The sequence below is a fragment of the Phyllostomus discolor genome, chromosome 1, assembly GCF_004126475.2.
Source record: "Phyllostomus discolor isolate MPI-MPIP mPhyDis1 chromosome 1, mPhyDis1.pri.v3, whole genome shotgun sequence".
Taxonomy (NCBI): domain Eukaryota; kingdom Metazoa; phylum Chordata; class Mammalia; order Chiroptera; family Phyllostomidae; genus Phyllostomus; species Phyllostomus discolor.
The window spans coordinates 103,667,747-103,683,362 of NC_040903.2; the positions used below are offsets into that span (position 1 = coordinate 103,667,747).

Sequence of the window (15,616 nt, forward strand, 5' to 3'; positions counted from 1 at the left end):
AAGCCAAGAATCAAATCAATGATTTGGAACATAAGGAAGCAAAAAACAACCAATCAGAACAAAAGAAGAAAAAAGAATTTAAAAAATGAGGATAATGTAAACAGCCTCTGGGACAAGTTCAAGTGTTCCAACATTTGCATCATAGGGGTGCCAGAAGGAGAAGAGAAGGAGCAAGAAATTGGAAATCGATTTGAAAAAATAATGAAAGAAAACTTCCCTAATTGGTGAAGGAAATAGACATGCCAGTCCAGGAAGGACAGAGTCCCAAACAAAATGGATGCAAACAGGCCCACTCCAAGACACATCATAATTAAAATGCCAAAGGTTAAAGATCAAGAGACAATCTTAAAAGAAGCATGAAAAAAGCAGTTAGTTACCTACAGGAGCACCTCCATAAGACTGCCAGCTGATTCTGAAAATAAACTTTGCAGGCTAGAAGGGATTGGAAAGAAATAGTCAAAGTCATGAAAAGCAGGGACCTACAGCCAAGACTGCTTTACCCAGCAAAGATATTTAGAATCAAAGGGCAGATAAAGAGCTTCCCAGACAAGAAAAAACCAAAGGAGTTCATCATCACCAAATCATTATTATATGAAGTGTTAAAGGAGCAAACTAAGCAAACAAGAACAGAGAGAGAATCTTGGATATGGAGAGTATTTTGATGGTTGCTAGATGGGAGGGGGTGTGGGGGTATGGGTAAAGAAGTGAGGGGATTAAGAAGTACAAATAGGTAGTTACAGAATAGCCATGGGGATGTAAAGTACAGTATAGTAAATGGAGTAGCCAAAGAACCTATGCATGACCCGTGGACATGCACAATGGTGTGGGGATTGCCTGAGGGAGTGGAGTGCCTGGGTGGAGGGAGGTAAAGGGAGAAAAATCAGGAAAACTGCAATAGGAAAATCAATAAAATTTTTAAAAAAGATTTAGCCACACATGAATACAAATACACTTACACACAAAATCGATGGTTGGCTAAAGAGATGGTAAGGTAATTATATTAGGGGTCAAACAACTTAAGCTTATTCACTCATCATTACTAGACATGTAATCACATAGCTGCTCTGGTTTCTAAAGAGCCCTGTATCCAAATCAGCAAGATTTTAAAAACATATATCAAGACTCTAGAAAAATGTCTGTCCTATTACTTTGTCTCACCAATTTTCTCTTTGTTATCAGTTAAATTTATTTTACAACAAAAGTATGTAAGTGTCAGAATGTCTTCCTGGATTTTAAGGCATCATTAATCTCCTGAGCTATGGTGAGGGTGTTAGGCCTGAGATACCTACATTTTATTTTAATAAAAGTTAGTGTCAATGAAATAGACTGGCTGTCTCTACTTTTTAAATCTGCTAAGACCTATATTTTTCAAAGTCAGAACTAAAATTTTCACAGGATCCTTGGAATATTAAAAAAAAAAGTTTTCAAAGCAAAATTTGAGAGAAAGGTACACAATTCTCAATATACTGGCAGTACACTTTCCATTTTCTCACTCCTGTTTTAAAGTCTAACACCATTTGCTAGAGCAAGCTCACAAATGTTGTTAACCACTTCATCACCGATAAGGCCTCAAAACTCAGCAAACAAAATGCCGGTGCTGGGAAAACACCTCTAGGAAGCACTGTGTGTGCATATGCATATTCTCAGCCTCTGCATCATTCATCCAGTAAATCTGTATTGGGAACTTAAACTCCAAACCCTGTGTTAGGCACTGGGAGTTAGAAAAACAAGAGAGACACAAGTTGGTGTTTGTGGTCTAATAGGAGCATATTTAGGCCACATGTAAAATAGTAGATAAAGAATACTACTGGTGACTGATATTGGACGTTTTGTCAGTTAACCCAGTAGCTCCTAGCTTACTACACAGTTGCATCTTAAAAGTACATTTGTAGGGGTGTAATAACATCAATATCCAGGTATGATATTATACTGTAGTTTTGCAAATTATTACATTGGTGGAAACTGGGCAAAGTGTGTAGGGGATATCTCTATATTTCTTACATCTGCAGGTAAAGACGTAATTATGTCAAAAAAGAATACATTTTGAGCCTTTAACTTAGATAAAAAAACAACTTTTCATGCACTGCCACAAACAGAAATTGTGTCTAAGATCGGCCCATAGTATTTTTTATGTAATTTATAACACTCTTGGAATTAAATACAAATCTAAATGGCTCAGGTCCTCATTCCATTTAGTAGGATGACAGCAGCAGTTTCCTACAGTCAATCTATTAATGTCTTCCAACTCATAATTTAATTAAAAATTTGATTATATCATCTCTTAGATTAAAATCTCAATGGTTTCCAAACCCTATATATAAAGCTTCTCAAGATGTGGCTCTTGCCTACCTTTCTAACCTTTAATGTCTGCCACCAGCCCAGAATATGATTTCTCTCTCATTTCCAAACCCTGCACAACTGTTTCCTCTGCCTGGAATGCCTTGCCCACTATCCACATGGCAAATGCCTGCTTGTTCTTTACTCTTCATGACTCCTGTCTTCTCTTCTCAAAGACCTTCCCATCCCCTAGCAGAGCAAAGCCCTTCCTCCCCATCTGCCTGCTCTTGGGGGTCCTTAAGGATGCTTTAGCAATGCACAAGGGGACTCATGTCTCACCCGTTTTAAAATTCTGGAAGGCACACTAGCAGCCATAATTCCTTTTGTTTCCTCAACACCATCCACAGTACCTAGCATTTGGAAAGCACTCCAGTGTTTGTTGGAAGAATAGCACTGATGACCCTCAATGAGGCTCTGAGTCCATGAGCCTACATTGCAAGTGGTAGGCTATTTCTTTGACAGAAGTTAGTCAGAAAAAAAGAAAGAAGGAATATTGGTTTTATTTTAAAAAGAAGAGTTGGAAAGTAGTGTATGGAACAATTACTAAAAAAAGGTTGCTTGGGAGGCTGTCATGCATATAATGTATAAAATGAACAGTAAAGAAAACAAAGTACATCTTCTACACTACTCAACTGAGAAATTATTCGTAAGTATAAGTTATAGCAAACAACAAAGGGAAAGAAAGCCATGGCAACGGTAGTCACATTATTTCCTGGCATTCTACCCAGCAGAGGTTCTTGTATGTATGTTAATATAGATGTAACTCTACATACAGAAGAAATGAGATAGATTTAGATGTGTCAAGATAAAATCATCCATAAGCTACATTAAGTGGGAAAAAGCAGGTACAGAACAATCAGCTCTCATTTGTATAAAAAAAGAGGAGGAATGGAAGATAAAAACCTGTAAGCTTGAACAATAAAAAATATACCTGTAATAGTTCTAGTGAATCCCTAGAGGTAGTAAATAAGGCTTTGAGGTAAGAGGGAAATTTCACTGAATATTTCCTTTTAGCAATAATTTTTACTATGAGCGTGTATCATGTTTTCATTTTTGAAAACCAGTAATAAAAAAAGTAACCCTAGATAAGGATGCTTGAAACACTTGGCATTTGTCACACTTAGAACCCATCCATGAGCTTGGAGACATCCAAGCCCCATGAAGAGGCCAAACGTATATGCTCAAGTCAGCAGCCAGCACTGACTGTGGCCTGAGAGCAAGCCATCCACCCAAGACTGAAATGACTGGCACTACCTCCATCTGACTGCCACCATAGGAAAGGCCTTCAGTTAGAACTGCCCACTGAAGCCCAGTCAACTCCCAGGACTATCTGAGAAAATATTAAATTGTTGTTTAAAGTCACAGGAAAAAAATATAAAACTAGTTAGGATTTCTGTCTTAAAATGTCAGTTTGACCTCATGCATTGATTTCTAATTCTGTTCTGGTAGCCCACTAAGATAACATTAAAAATTTTTTTAAGGTAAAAACCCACAGAGCAAGAAAACAGTAAAGAAAAACCCACAAAGCAAAGAGAACTGCAGAAATGTCAAGGAAAACAGAGGAGAAATAGCTGCAGAACTTGGAAGCTGGGAAACAGATTGCCTAACTTTTAGCAGACCTAAGAAATCAGGGACAGCTAGTAGTATTTTCCAGAGAAAACTGAGCAGAAAAGGCTCAGTGGAAGGCAAGGATGAGGCCTGGGCTTCTAAACTAGAGTATTAAATAAAAATCTATTAATAGCCCTGGCTGGGGTGACTCAGTGGGTTAAGCACTAGCCTGTGAACCCAAAGGTTGCTAGTTCAATTCCTGGTCAGGGCACATGCCTGGGTCGCAGACTAGGTCCCCAACTGGGAGCATGCAAGGGGCAACTGAGTGGTGTATCTCTGGCACACTGATGTTTCTTTCCCCCTCTTTCTCCCTCCCTTCCCCTCTTTCTAAAAATTAAAATAAGTTTGAAAAAAAATCTACTAAGTGGAGCCCCGGCCAGAGTAGTAAATTGTGAGTAGAATAAATGTATTTTTATATTTACCTTCTAATCACATTTCATAGTAAATCATTGGAGGCCATGCTTACAACAAAATGAGGGTATAAACCCAGAAATTGGAAGGCACAGGACAGAAGAAATGAGGAGGCCAAATCGTGTGGGCAGGTAAGCAGTAGGCCTGCGAGCAGCCAGTTCAAATAGGAACAGGACCACAGACGTCTCCAGAACAGAGGCGTCTAGGAAAAAAGAGAGAACTGATATGCTATCTGATTTGTGTGCACATTTGAAAAAGCTACCAACAGATGTGAAACAGATCCAATGGAAAAATTAAGGACTGCTGCACAAAAATTTACAAATGTGGAGAAAAGGTAAAGCAGTTATTAAGTTCTAGAAAAATAATATGTTGTACAAGAATGAAGATTTAATCACAAATGCTATATAGAAAGTGATATTTTAGGCACTTGTTTAATGATGCAAATCCAACTTTTAAAAAGCACATGTCTAAATCAATTTCTTAAAAGTTTTTGTATGATGAGGAACTTTAAATCTATAATTCCAACTTTATCCTAAGTATCTGATTCTTAATATAAAAATCATTAAAAAATGTGTCACTGCATACTATAAACAAAGATAATACATATAAATATACATATTGTGAATATATAATAAATCATGTCAGGAAAACCAAGTACCCCAACTAATTCTACGTGAAAACCCTATTAACTAGGAACAAATAAAGCAATATAAATGTGAAAGTTTCTTTGTAAATTATACCTGGTTGTATCAATCTACATATTTATAGAAGTTTCTTTACTACAATTTGCTAAGACAACTTTCAAATGTATGGAATGACTATTAAAAATGTATTTTTTAAAACCACCATTGCAGAATAATTGCTATTTAAGACTCTAATGAAAATGAATAGCTCTTTACCTGGGAAAATGAAAAAAAAGAAGCTGGATTAAAATGTAACAAATAGGGGGGCTGGATTGGGAGTAAAAAGGAGAAAACTGTAATTGAACAATGATTAAAATAAAATTAAAAAATAAAATGTAACAAATATAAGATGTTATGAATTTAAATAACATAGTAAAAATAAACATGTAAAATATATTAGCTGCATTATCAGTACAAAGTATTTTCCTTAACTTACCTGCCAGATAGAGGGCAAATGATATGAATCTATGGTAGCGAATGAGGAACTGAAGTTGCTCTTCTCTTTGAACAAATGTAGCAAAATAATCAGCTACAGTCTCTCCATAGAAAAAGTAGTTTACACAAAGTAGAAAGTACCTGTAATTTAAAAATGATGAATTTTTTAAGTATGTGTTCTTTTTCCCCTCAAATACCTTAAAACTATACACTTTGATGATGATACAAAGATCAAAACCAAATTCAGAAGACTGGTCAGGATATATTCCACCAAATGCTTTTCACTTAATTTAAAAATTATCTGTCAACAAAAGTTTACTGAATATGGTTCATGCCTTTACTTAGCTCAAAATCTAATGCCAGAGACAGATAATTAAAAAACTATATAGAAAATATTTTCTCTCAGTCTCTTAACTACTCACTGCTCTAGTGCTTTTTCATAGTAGAGATCCTAAGCCAAATTCCCACCTGCCCTGCACATATTGACATCTTTCTCCTCTCCTCAGTGCCCCAGATGGACTCCCTCCTCCAAGAGAGCTCTGGCTTATCTCTTCCCCCAGGGAAAGGTTGGAACCACAAGATTTTGTTGATGCGAGTGCGTGTGAGCCTGGAAAAAAGGCTGAGGAACACTGTCCTAGAGTTCCTAGGTGTGTGTCCTTGGAAGGGCAGGCTCCTAGGTAGCCAGGAGAGCAAAAGAGGAAAGGGATGCTTCCCTCGAATCTCACGGCCAGAATCAGGTCCTACTGTTCTCAAAGTAAAGAGGTAAGTATTTTTACTTGTATCAGCTGTGCTATCATTTTTCTATTCTCCCACACTGGAAACTATCTCTGACTCCTCTGTAAGGCTATCCGGGCCTACTCTAACCCACCAATACAACTTCTTGCCCTCTGTTGCCTAATGAATACCTTCTGCTCAGGAGGGCCAGGAATATCTCACCAAGTGGGGCACATGCCTCCTCAGTCCCATGCCTAGAGTGTGATGACGGCTGCTTCCCCAACTAGAACACTCCTCAATCAAAAGCTTGCTTTTACTTCAAATGACAGGGTTTCTCTCATCTTCTCCATGAAGCCTTCTACAATCACTGGAGCCTACATTTACAATCAGTCCTGAATGGTTTTCCCCTACATTTACAATCAGTCCTGAATGGTTTTCCCCTACATTTACAATCAGTCCTGAATGGTTTCACACTTAATTATTCTCCAACTAATTAATCTACCTAACATTTCCCATATACTTTGCCACTCATGAAAATCAGCTATTACCAAAAATCAAGAAACTATTTTTGCCTATTCCAAACAAAAACAATAATTTGTTTTAAAAAACACTGGCCCCTCTGGCTGATACCAATCAAGGAACTATATTCAAATGCATGGCTAATTAGGCTAATCATATGATCATGTGATGTCATATTATCATGTTTCCTGGTCAAGTTCTTGATAACTAAGGATTGTCCCTGAAAAGTATGTAAAATATATAAAAGTTTAAATATTAAAACCATTACATATTTTATTTTACTAATTTTTACATGCATTTGTGCACATGCAATATGTCGTGGGCAGGTAACTCGGCCAGCACTGTTTACAAGGGTGCCTCTACACTGCTCCCATCAGAGCCCTCCTCTCTCCCATCTACTCTCGTATCACCAGTCATGGGGCCAAGGGCCTGGAGAGGAGACTGAACCAGGCAACAGAGGTGGGGTTACCCCTCCTTCCACTGCTCCCCTCTCCCACCCTGGGCCTATGATGGCTGTGGAGACAGTGGGCCCGACTGCAGAAGGAAGTCCAAACATTCAGCTTGGACTTCTTCTTCCTGAATAAACCACTGATCATTCAAAAAATAAACAAAAACACTGCCTTGACCAGTGTGCCACAGTTACTTGGGAGTCATCCTGCAAACCTAATTCCCAGCAAATCCCGCTGGCAATTGCTGGTTCGATTCCCAGTCAGGGCACGTGCCTGGGGTGTAGTTGAGGGTGTGTAAGAGGCAATCAATGGATTTTTCTCTCTCACATCAATGTTTTCCTCCCGCTCTCTATCCCTCCCTTGACCCCTCTCTAAAATCAATAAGCATGTCCTAGGATGAGGATAAAATAAAAAACAACTATCTTTATATCTCATCTTTCATTCTTTGTAGATATTTAATTTTGTGTGTGGTTTCATGTCAACTGAAGGAGGGAAGCAAAACATCACACAATTGTAACATTTTACAAAATTAAACTTTTGTTAAAATTTTAACTACAAAGGATATAAAATGTGTCCAATATAAGGGGATTTTTTTTTTACTGGACAGAAATGGTGTATATATTCAATATAAACTGGCTATCTCTATAAAAAGTGAAAGATGAGATATAAAAATAGTTGTGTTGGAATGGAGAGTTGAAAGTGATTTTCTGCTTATCAAAATTCAGTTGCATTTTTTAATTTATCATTCTCCAAAATCAATCTATAAGGTCAACTACATGAACACTCTTTGATCAGATGCCACTCTTATAAACTTTAGAAAAGAGTCACATTTCATACCTGAGAGTCTTAAGTTACTTACCAGCTTAGTGTTCTAAACCACGGTAGGTCATAAGAATGATAGACTCTGTAACCAATAGTGATAATTTCATGGAAGCATTTCACTTGGATGCCTAGAACCTGAAGACAAGAGAAAGCACTGACATGCATTCCTCAAAGCTTACATTTGTGCTTAACTGTTTAGTAGGTAGCTTATTGTATGTGTTTTAGCCTATCCATTTTTGATTATTCTAAATGTCTGTAGCAAAAATTCAATATTCAACATCCCTGAACTCAAGTGATGCCCCATAGGGGTAAGCAAAACAAGTTTTATTGAGAGACCCTTCCTGGGGCCGGATGTGCAGGGTGGTTCAAGGTTGAGGTGAGGGGTATCATCTGTTTGGTCACAGGTAACTAGGCTTTATCACTCATCACAACTTTGTTTCTTAAGGTTGTCCATCTCAAGATGGACAATCTTTTTGTCCATTTTGTTTCTTGAGCTACCCGAGGAAAAAAATCATATGTGAAAGTTTTCCTGATTATATTCATGTTGAACCATACACTCTGGAATACTCACCAAGGATAAAGGTACTGTCAGGAAAAATGGCTGACACACTTACCCAGTCATCCAGGGGCTTGGCATGGTCGTTTCACTCTTCCAGCTGTGCTGACTCTCCCATAGCCAGCCACACACATCTCTGATCACCAGGCATTGCTACCTTGGCAAATTATGAGCAGCTTTGTATATTTGCAGCCACTTTGGCCAATTAATCATGTCTATGCTGTTCTATTTGCACAATTTAAAATATAAATGCCTACTAAATCAGTTTATATTTATGAGTCCCTTGTTTTGATGGTCTATTTAATAGTCCTTCAAACTGCTGGATCCACCAATCTGGGTAAACGTAGTCCTGAAAATGTAGCAGCATACACAATGCTTGGCTTAAATCAATTCCAAGACTCAGAGTAAATGGTAAGTGGAAGGCTTATTCTCGTGAACTAAGATTAAATCTTTGGGAATATAGCAGACTAACTCTTTTAAACTTTTAAGAGTACAGAGTACACCAAAGGGCTTTTTGAACAGTGCTGGAGCTAAGAATGGGTTTTATATCTTTTAAGAGTTAAAAACAAACAAACAGGCTCTGGATGGTATGGCTCAGTGTGTTGAGTACCAGCCTGTGACCAAAAGGGTTGCAAGTTTGATTCCCAGTCAGTGCACATGCCTGGGTTGTGGGTCAGGTCCCCAATAGGGGGCATGCGAGAGGCAACCACATATTGATGTTTCCCTTCTTTCTCCCTCCCTTCCCCTTTCTCTAAAAATAAATAAAATATTTTTAACAATTAAAAAAATTTAAACAAAAAAAATCAAAGATTATGTGACAGAGACATCTGTACCTTTTTTTGGTCTTTCTTGTATGTAGTTTCTTAAAGCCTAAAATATTACTATCTGGTCCTTTACAGAACAAGTTTACCAAACTCTGCCCAAGAACATACTTTGGGATTTCTTATATGATCTCCACAAATTAGCATCCCCACACCTACTGCTCAGAATATTTCCCCCACTATACCTACTACATGTTCAACCACATACATAAAAAAGTCATTGTGTCCCATCAGCCACACGATAAGAAATTATACTGAACTACTATAAATAGTTATTTTAAGGAAAAAGCCATAAATGTGTTATAAAGACAAGAGGAAATTTAAATACTGTCCTTCAAATAAACTTTGTACATAACACCAAAATAATTTTTAAACAAAATAATCACAGACAACTTTAGATGTTAAGATAAAATAGCAAAGCCATGCTGTTTATAGAAATAAGGACTATTAAAATATTAAACACACTGATGCAATTTCTATGAATACATTTGCTCAAAAACCATTAGCTCTATATGTGGTATTTCACGGAGAGGAAAAAAAGTATTTTTAATAGCACATACATATATTTATATGATTGTCAACTATAGCTTACAAGTAGAATTGACATAGAACTGCTAGCAAAACAGAAAAGAGGACTCAAACACTAGAGTTAAAATCCTTAAAATATATGTATGTTTTCCAGGGCTGGGTGAATACACAGAAACCGACACTCCATGCCGTCAATACTGGTAGCAATGCATATTGATAGAACTCTGTTGGCCCAGTTAATGTGTTAAAAACAACAACTATTACATAGGTGCCTATTCTGCTAGTTACTGACAATTCACAGAAATAATATAGGACATCCGTTCTCAGAGAGGCATTGTCTGTCCGGGAGGACACACACAACTATAAAGTAACACCATGTGGCAACAGGCACATGGGTATAAATGAGCACAGGCAAACAAAAAACTGTGGAAGGGGGTGGGGATAGGCCCCAGTTGGGGCCCAGGGGGAGGGTCAGAATTCTGTTTGTAGGAGAGGACAAGGCATGTGGTTCAGAGTTGCTGGCACACTGAGGTGGGGTAAGAAGTGGAGAGAGACAAACCTAGTCACAGAATCAGGAAATAGCACAAAAGAGTTTGTGCTGATTGTGAAAGGACACGATTAGACGTGAGTGTATGGGGACCACAGAAGTGGAAAGAACTGACTGGAGAGGCAAGATCCCGGCATCTGGAGGAATGTGGACAAACATCTTACTGGAACAGTGGCAGTAGGGTGAAGTACAGGAATAGGAGACATTGAGGAGGAAGAACCAACAGGCTTTGGTGGTTGAGGAAATTGGGGACCTAAAGGAGAGAGAGGAGCACAGAATAACACTAGGAAAGGCTTGGTAAATAGATTTATGCAGAATGGCTGGGGTTGGAATAGAAGTTCAGGTCTGCATATGTTGAGTCTGAACTATGTATGGTACCTGAAGGTTATCCAAATAAAAGTGCCTATTTTCAGCCCTGGCTGGTGTGGATCAGTGGATTGAGCACCGGCCTGCGAATCAAAGGGTTGCTGGTTCTATTCCCAGTCAGGGTACATGCCTGGGTTGCAGGGCAGGTCCCCAGTTAGGGGCATGTGTGCATGAGAGGCAAAGACACACTGAAGTTTCTCTCCTTCTCTTTTTCCCTCCCTTTCCCTGTCTAAAAATAAATAAATAAAATCTTTTAAAAAGTACCTATTTTCACTTTGGGGGAATCTATTCAAAGAAAATTATACCGCATATGAAAAGGTTTTACATTCTAATATGTTTAGGATAGTGTTAGTCACAATAAAGAAACACCAGCACATAACCTGAATATCTAAAAATAACACAATGGCTTAAATAACTTATGAGGGCTCCATTCCATTGAGCAGATTAATGTACTAAAGCTGATGGTTGTAAAAACTGTAGAGTAACACAAAATATTTGATACAACACATAATTTACAAAGCATGATACAAAATTTTAGTCATATTATGACTACAACCATGGTTTCTAAAACACAAAAGAAAAAAGGATTAAAAGAGGCATATCAAATGGCAGTATTAATTGGGTTTTGGTGGTTAATGATTGGGTTGGGTGATTTTTAAAAATTATCTACTTTCCAAAGTAAGCTTAATATACTTTTATACTATTGCAATGGGGAAAAATTTAAATATACTATTAAAAAGTAATTTATATAATATATATTAAAATAATTATTATAGGAATTTCTAAGAAGGTGTGGGGGAGGGATTTCTACAATATCTTCTCTATCTGCACATCTGCTTTAAATCGAAATATGCTTTAATAACTCCGTCATTTAGAAAGTGTGATTCCAAGCTGTGAATACAATAATCAAAGTGCTGTAAACAGAAGTGTGAAGGTAAAAAGCTCGCTTTAAGGAACATGAGTATGAGTTCCATCTTAAAATAGTAGCTATCATTTCCTAGAAGTAAGTTTTTAATAATATTCTCTTGAATTAGTCATTTTTAAGTGCCAATATTACTAAGCAAATGCAAGCTAGATACAATGTATATGACTCAAAATATAAGTGACGTAGTTAGGGATATAAATGTAAATAAGGCTTTAAAACACAGAAAAGTAATGTCAACTGTGTACTCATAGCATGTGTGTCTGTGTGTATATGCATCCATATTCCCTTAACATAATATCATAAATACAGCACATGTATGTATACAGGTGTAGGTGTGTGCAGACATGTGTGTGCATGCATGTGCTATAAACCTCAGAGCAATAAATGTTCAAATCTTTAATATTCTTATATATGCTTTAATACTCTTATATTCTTCTCTGATTAAGGTCAAAGAAATAACTTGTAATAAAATAGTATTTTCCTTTCACGGTAGAAAAAAATTAACAAAAAAGCCCAAGTGCTTTAGGTATACTTATGATTCTCTTTTAAAAAATCAGAATCCAAACATGCAGGGATGTCTTTAAAGGTGTTTTGAATTTCGTCATAAAAGAGTAGTTAAAAACTAGCCTCTATCTACAAATTCTGGCCCTAGTTACCACACCAGACAGTTTAGTTGGAAGACAATGTCATTCATTCACAGGGAGCCTGCCAAATCAGTCTGTGCCAGGGTATCAAGGATGTGGGTGTTTTGTAATATCTTGATCAAAATGATCTTCTAAAGGAGAATCAAAATTGAAATAATCCATAATATTTTCAATGGCTCCTCGATACTTTACAATTAAATTCCAAGCTTCTTCACGTAGCATTGTAAGGTCTACAGAATCTGATGCATAATTATTCTTCCAGGTTCAAAGGCCCTATGCTCTAGGAAAAGGGCATCACCTGCCTTTTCCTGACACACCTCACTGTGTGGACCTTTGTTAGGACCTTTGCTCACACCAGGCACTCACTCCACCCTGATAGAGCCTCAAGGTCCACTCAAAGGTTCCTTCATACACAAAGCCTTATGAGCTGCCTGCCATTATCTAACCCCTTCTTCCCCGAGCTCCACCACTCACACAGCACTGAGATGCACTTTGCACACACTCACTCTTTAAATGCCTATGCCCGGGCCAGTGGCAGTCATTCAGCATAGCCCCCAGTGGGTTCAGACTGAGAAGACTGGGAGCTGGGGCCCTTTTCTCCCATCACGTATGCACAGTGCTCACACTACCTACCTGCCTTTCGGACTTAGCATCTTCTGCCCTCATATTAACTCATCCTTATCCCTTATTCACTTTTCTTTGTTAGAAAAAAAACAACTCTTCAAGATGTCATCAAATTAAAAGAACACAAAGAAATTTCTTACTCATTTTTGTGACCTTGATATCCCAAGGAAGTACAAAGTTAATCACAGGACAAAAAGAAAAGTGAAAGGGCTTTGTGGTGCTTAGAAGAGCTACTTTAAGTGGTTTTTAAGTGGTTTCAGGGTTTGACAGAATTTGTTTCTAATAGTGTCTATTTTCAGTTCAACATGTTTTCTTTCGTAGACTAAGAAGAAAACCATATCATACTGCCTGCAGCTTAGTGCTCTGAACAGGACTGAGCATGGTGGGGGAGGGGTTAGCCAGGTGAAATAGGTAAACAGACTTCTAAGTGGGCAAGAGCAACCAGGAAAGAGGAAGGCAAGTACATACGAGGAGGCTAACCTAACGGAGATGGGATGAAGAAAAAGAAATAATAAAGGGATACGCTCTGCATATTTCTGAGAGCAGGCTCTCACTGTTCACCGCTAAACACACTGAGCACCCGGTAATGAATCTATTAAACAGATGCATTTCTCCTTCCACTCCTGCCACTTGGGGTTTCAGATGCTTCATGCTGCTTCAGAAGGCTTTTACACACAGGAGTCCTCCACTGTGACCCTCCTTCCCCCAAGCTCCCTCTGTCACCACGCTGTCTTCAGACCACAATGCACATGCTGGGCTCATGTCTCTGAGAAGTCTCCCAGATCACGCTTTGCTTTCATTGAATCCTTTTTTTAAAAAATTAAATGCTCAAAGCAATTTGTAATTATACGTCTGATCAATTGTTTGTAATGTAGATAATGAGCTCCAGAATGGCACAGGCAGCTGCGTTTTTCTCAGCACCACTGTACCACACCCCAGAACAAGCACAATGCCTGGCACATAGCAGGCATCCTAGAAGCATCTGCAAAATGAATGAATTAAAAGCTTAAAATACTTGTTTGGCTTTCAGATTTCTTGGGCTTTCCATACATGACAAAATCTCCAACTCCCAGAACAGCCTCTACTCGCCTCTGTGGTTCATCCCTAGATGCCCTCCACATGTACAACTAGCAGATCCCCACACAGACCACATGCTCTCATTCTGCCTCTGCCCTGCCCAGGATGCTCCACCCTGGATGGCCTTCCCCTGCCCAGTCCCTCCTTCAGCACTCAGCTTTGTCATCACCTCTTCTGAAAGTCTTCCTTCATCTCTGTCTCACGTTGTTTTAGGCACTTTTTACTGTGCTCTCCCAAGTTCTATCATGAGACTTACCTCATTTATTGGCTATCCTATTGATTTATAAGGTTGGTGGTTGGTTGTATGCCTCTTCCATTTGATTGAATTCCTTGAAGTTGGGGACCTAGCTAACGGTCACATATGTTGAAGCCATGTATGTGTTAATCTCATGCTTGGCACAATGTCTGACAAAGAGACATTAACTTGATCTCTGCTAAATGAACACATTCAATGGACATTTTTCAAACAGACAAAATTAGCCCAGTTCATTTCATGAACTAGAAAATGCTTAAAGGAACTAAATTTGCTGTTACCAAGTCTTAAACTACTTTCTTTTTCATGACATGCTCAAATCACTTCAATATCAATGCTGAAAAACAATGCAAGAGACGCTTAAGGAAATGTAAAACACTTACAAGAAGCATCAGCATAAAAGATCCCATATAGATGATCAGGAAAAACAATGAAATCATAGTTAGAGTAAGAATGCCACGAATCCACCAGTTTTTCCACCTGCAAAGAAAATGTTTATAAAGTCATAAAGTCAGCACTTAATGTGTTCTTACAGTATTTTTTTGTGTGTGGTTTCAGTATCCAGTTGCTAGACCTAAGGATTTTCCCCAACTATACTTTAAGACCCTTACTTCACCTTATAACAAAAAACAAAACCCAACCAACCAAAGAACATTTGTTCACTCACTGAGAGCTAAATTATATGTAAAAATTATGTTAGTTAAAGAAAAATAAAACCCTGATTTTTATTTATTCTGAATAAGGATGAATCATGAGGCTAGGCAATGAAGTGGTTAGTGTGGATATGTGTTCTGTCATGGTGATTCAGAAGGGAAGAAAGAACAGGGTGCAAAAGCCCTCTATAAAGATGGCCAATCATCTGGGGTACCAGATGAGTTTAAGGAGGTATAGAAAGAAAGCATGACCTTTTAATGAGAAAAACTCAGGAGAGGCTGACACAGAACCTAAACTGGAGGACAGAGCGATTTCTGTGAAATGAAGAAGGTGCAAAGAGGTCAGCCCCAGAGGACAAGGCCAGATTGAAAGTCACTTCCTTCTATTGCTGAGTGTGCTGCCTACTTTCCTTGATTAGAGACAGAAGCAGAAAAATATTTTCTTTTTTTTTTACTGTTGTTCAAGTATAGTGGTCTCCATTTTCCCCTCATCACTCCCTCCCACCCCAGCCATCCCCACCTCCCACCCTCAATTCTACCCCTCTTTGGTTTTGTCCATGTGCCCTTTATACATGTTCCTGACAGCCCTTCCCCTTTTCCCTCCATTGTCCCCTCCCATGTTCCCTCTGGTCACTGTCGGTTTG

The 15,616-nt window shown here is 38.3% G+C and overlaps 1 protein-coding gene across 4 annotated transcripts in view; it reads right to left on the reverse strand.

Moving 5' to 3' along the window:
- CDS1 (CDP-diacylglycerol synthase 1) overlaps nt 1-15,616 on the reverse strand; it is a 75,794-nt gene that overhangs the window by 32,389 nt on the left and 27,789 nt on the right. For all 4 annotated transcript variants that reach the window (XM_036027015.1, XM_028508111.2, XM_036027019.1 and 1 more), the window contains exons 3-5: nt 14,703-14,799; nt 8,016-8,113; nt 5,476-5,615 (exon numbers count right to left, since the gene is read on the reverse strand). In XM_036027015.1, coding sequence (XP_035882908.1) covers nt 5,476-5,615; nt 8,016-8,113; nt 14,703-14,799 — 335 coding nt within the window. The remainder of the gene's footprint in view (nt 1-5,475; nt 5,616-8,015; nt 8,114-14,702; nt 14,800-15,616) is intronic.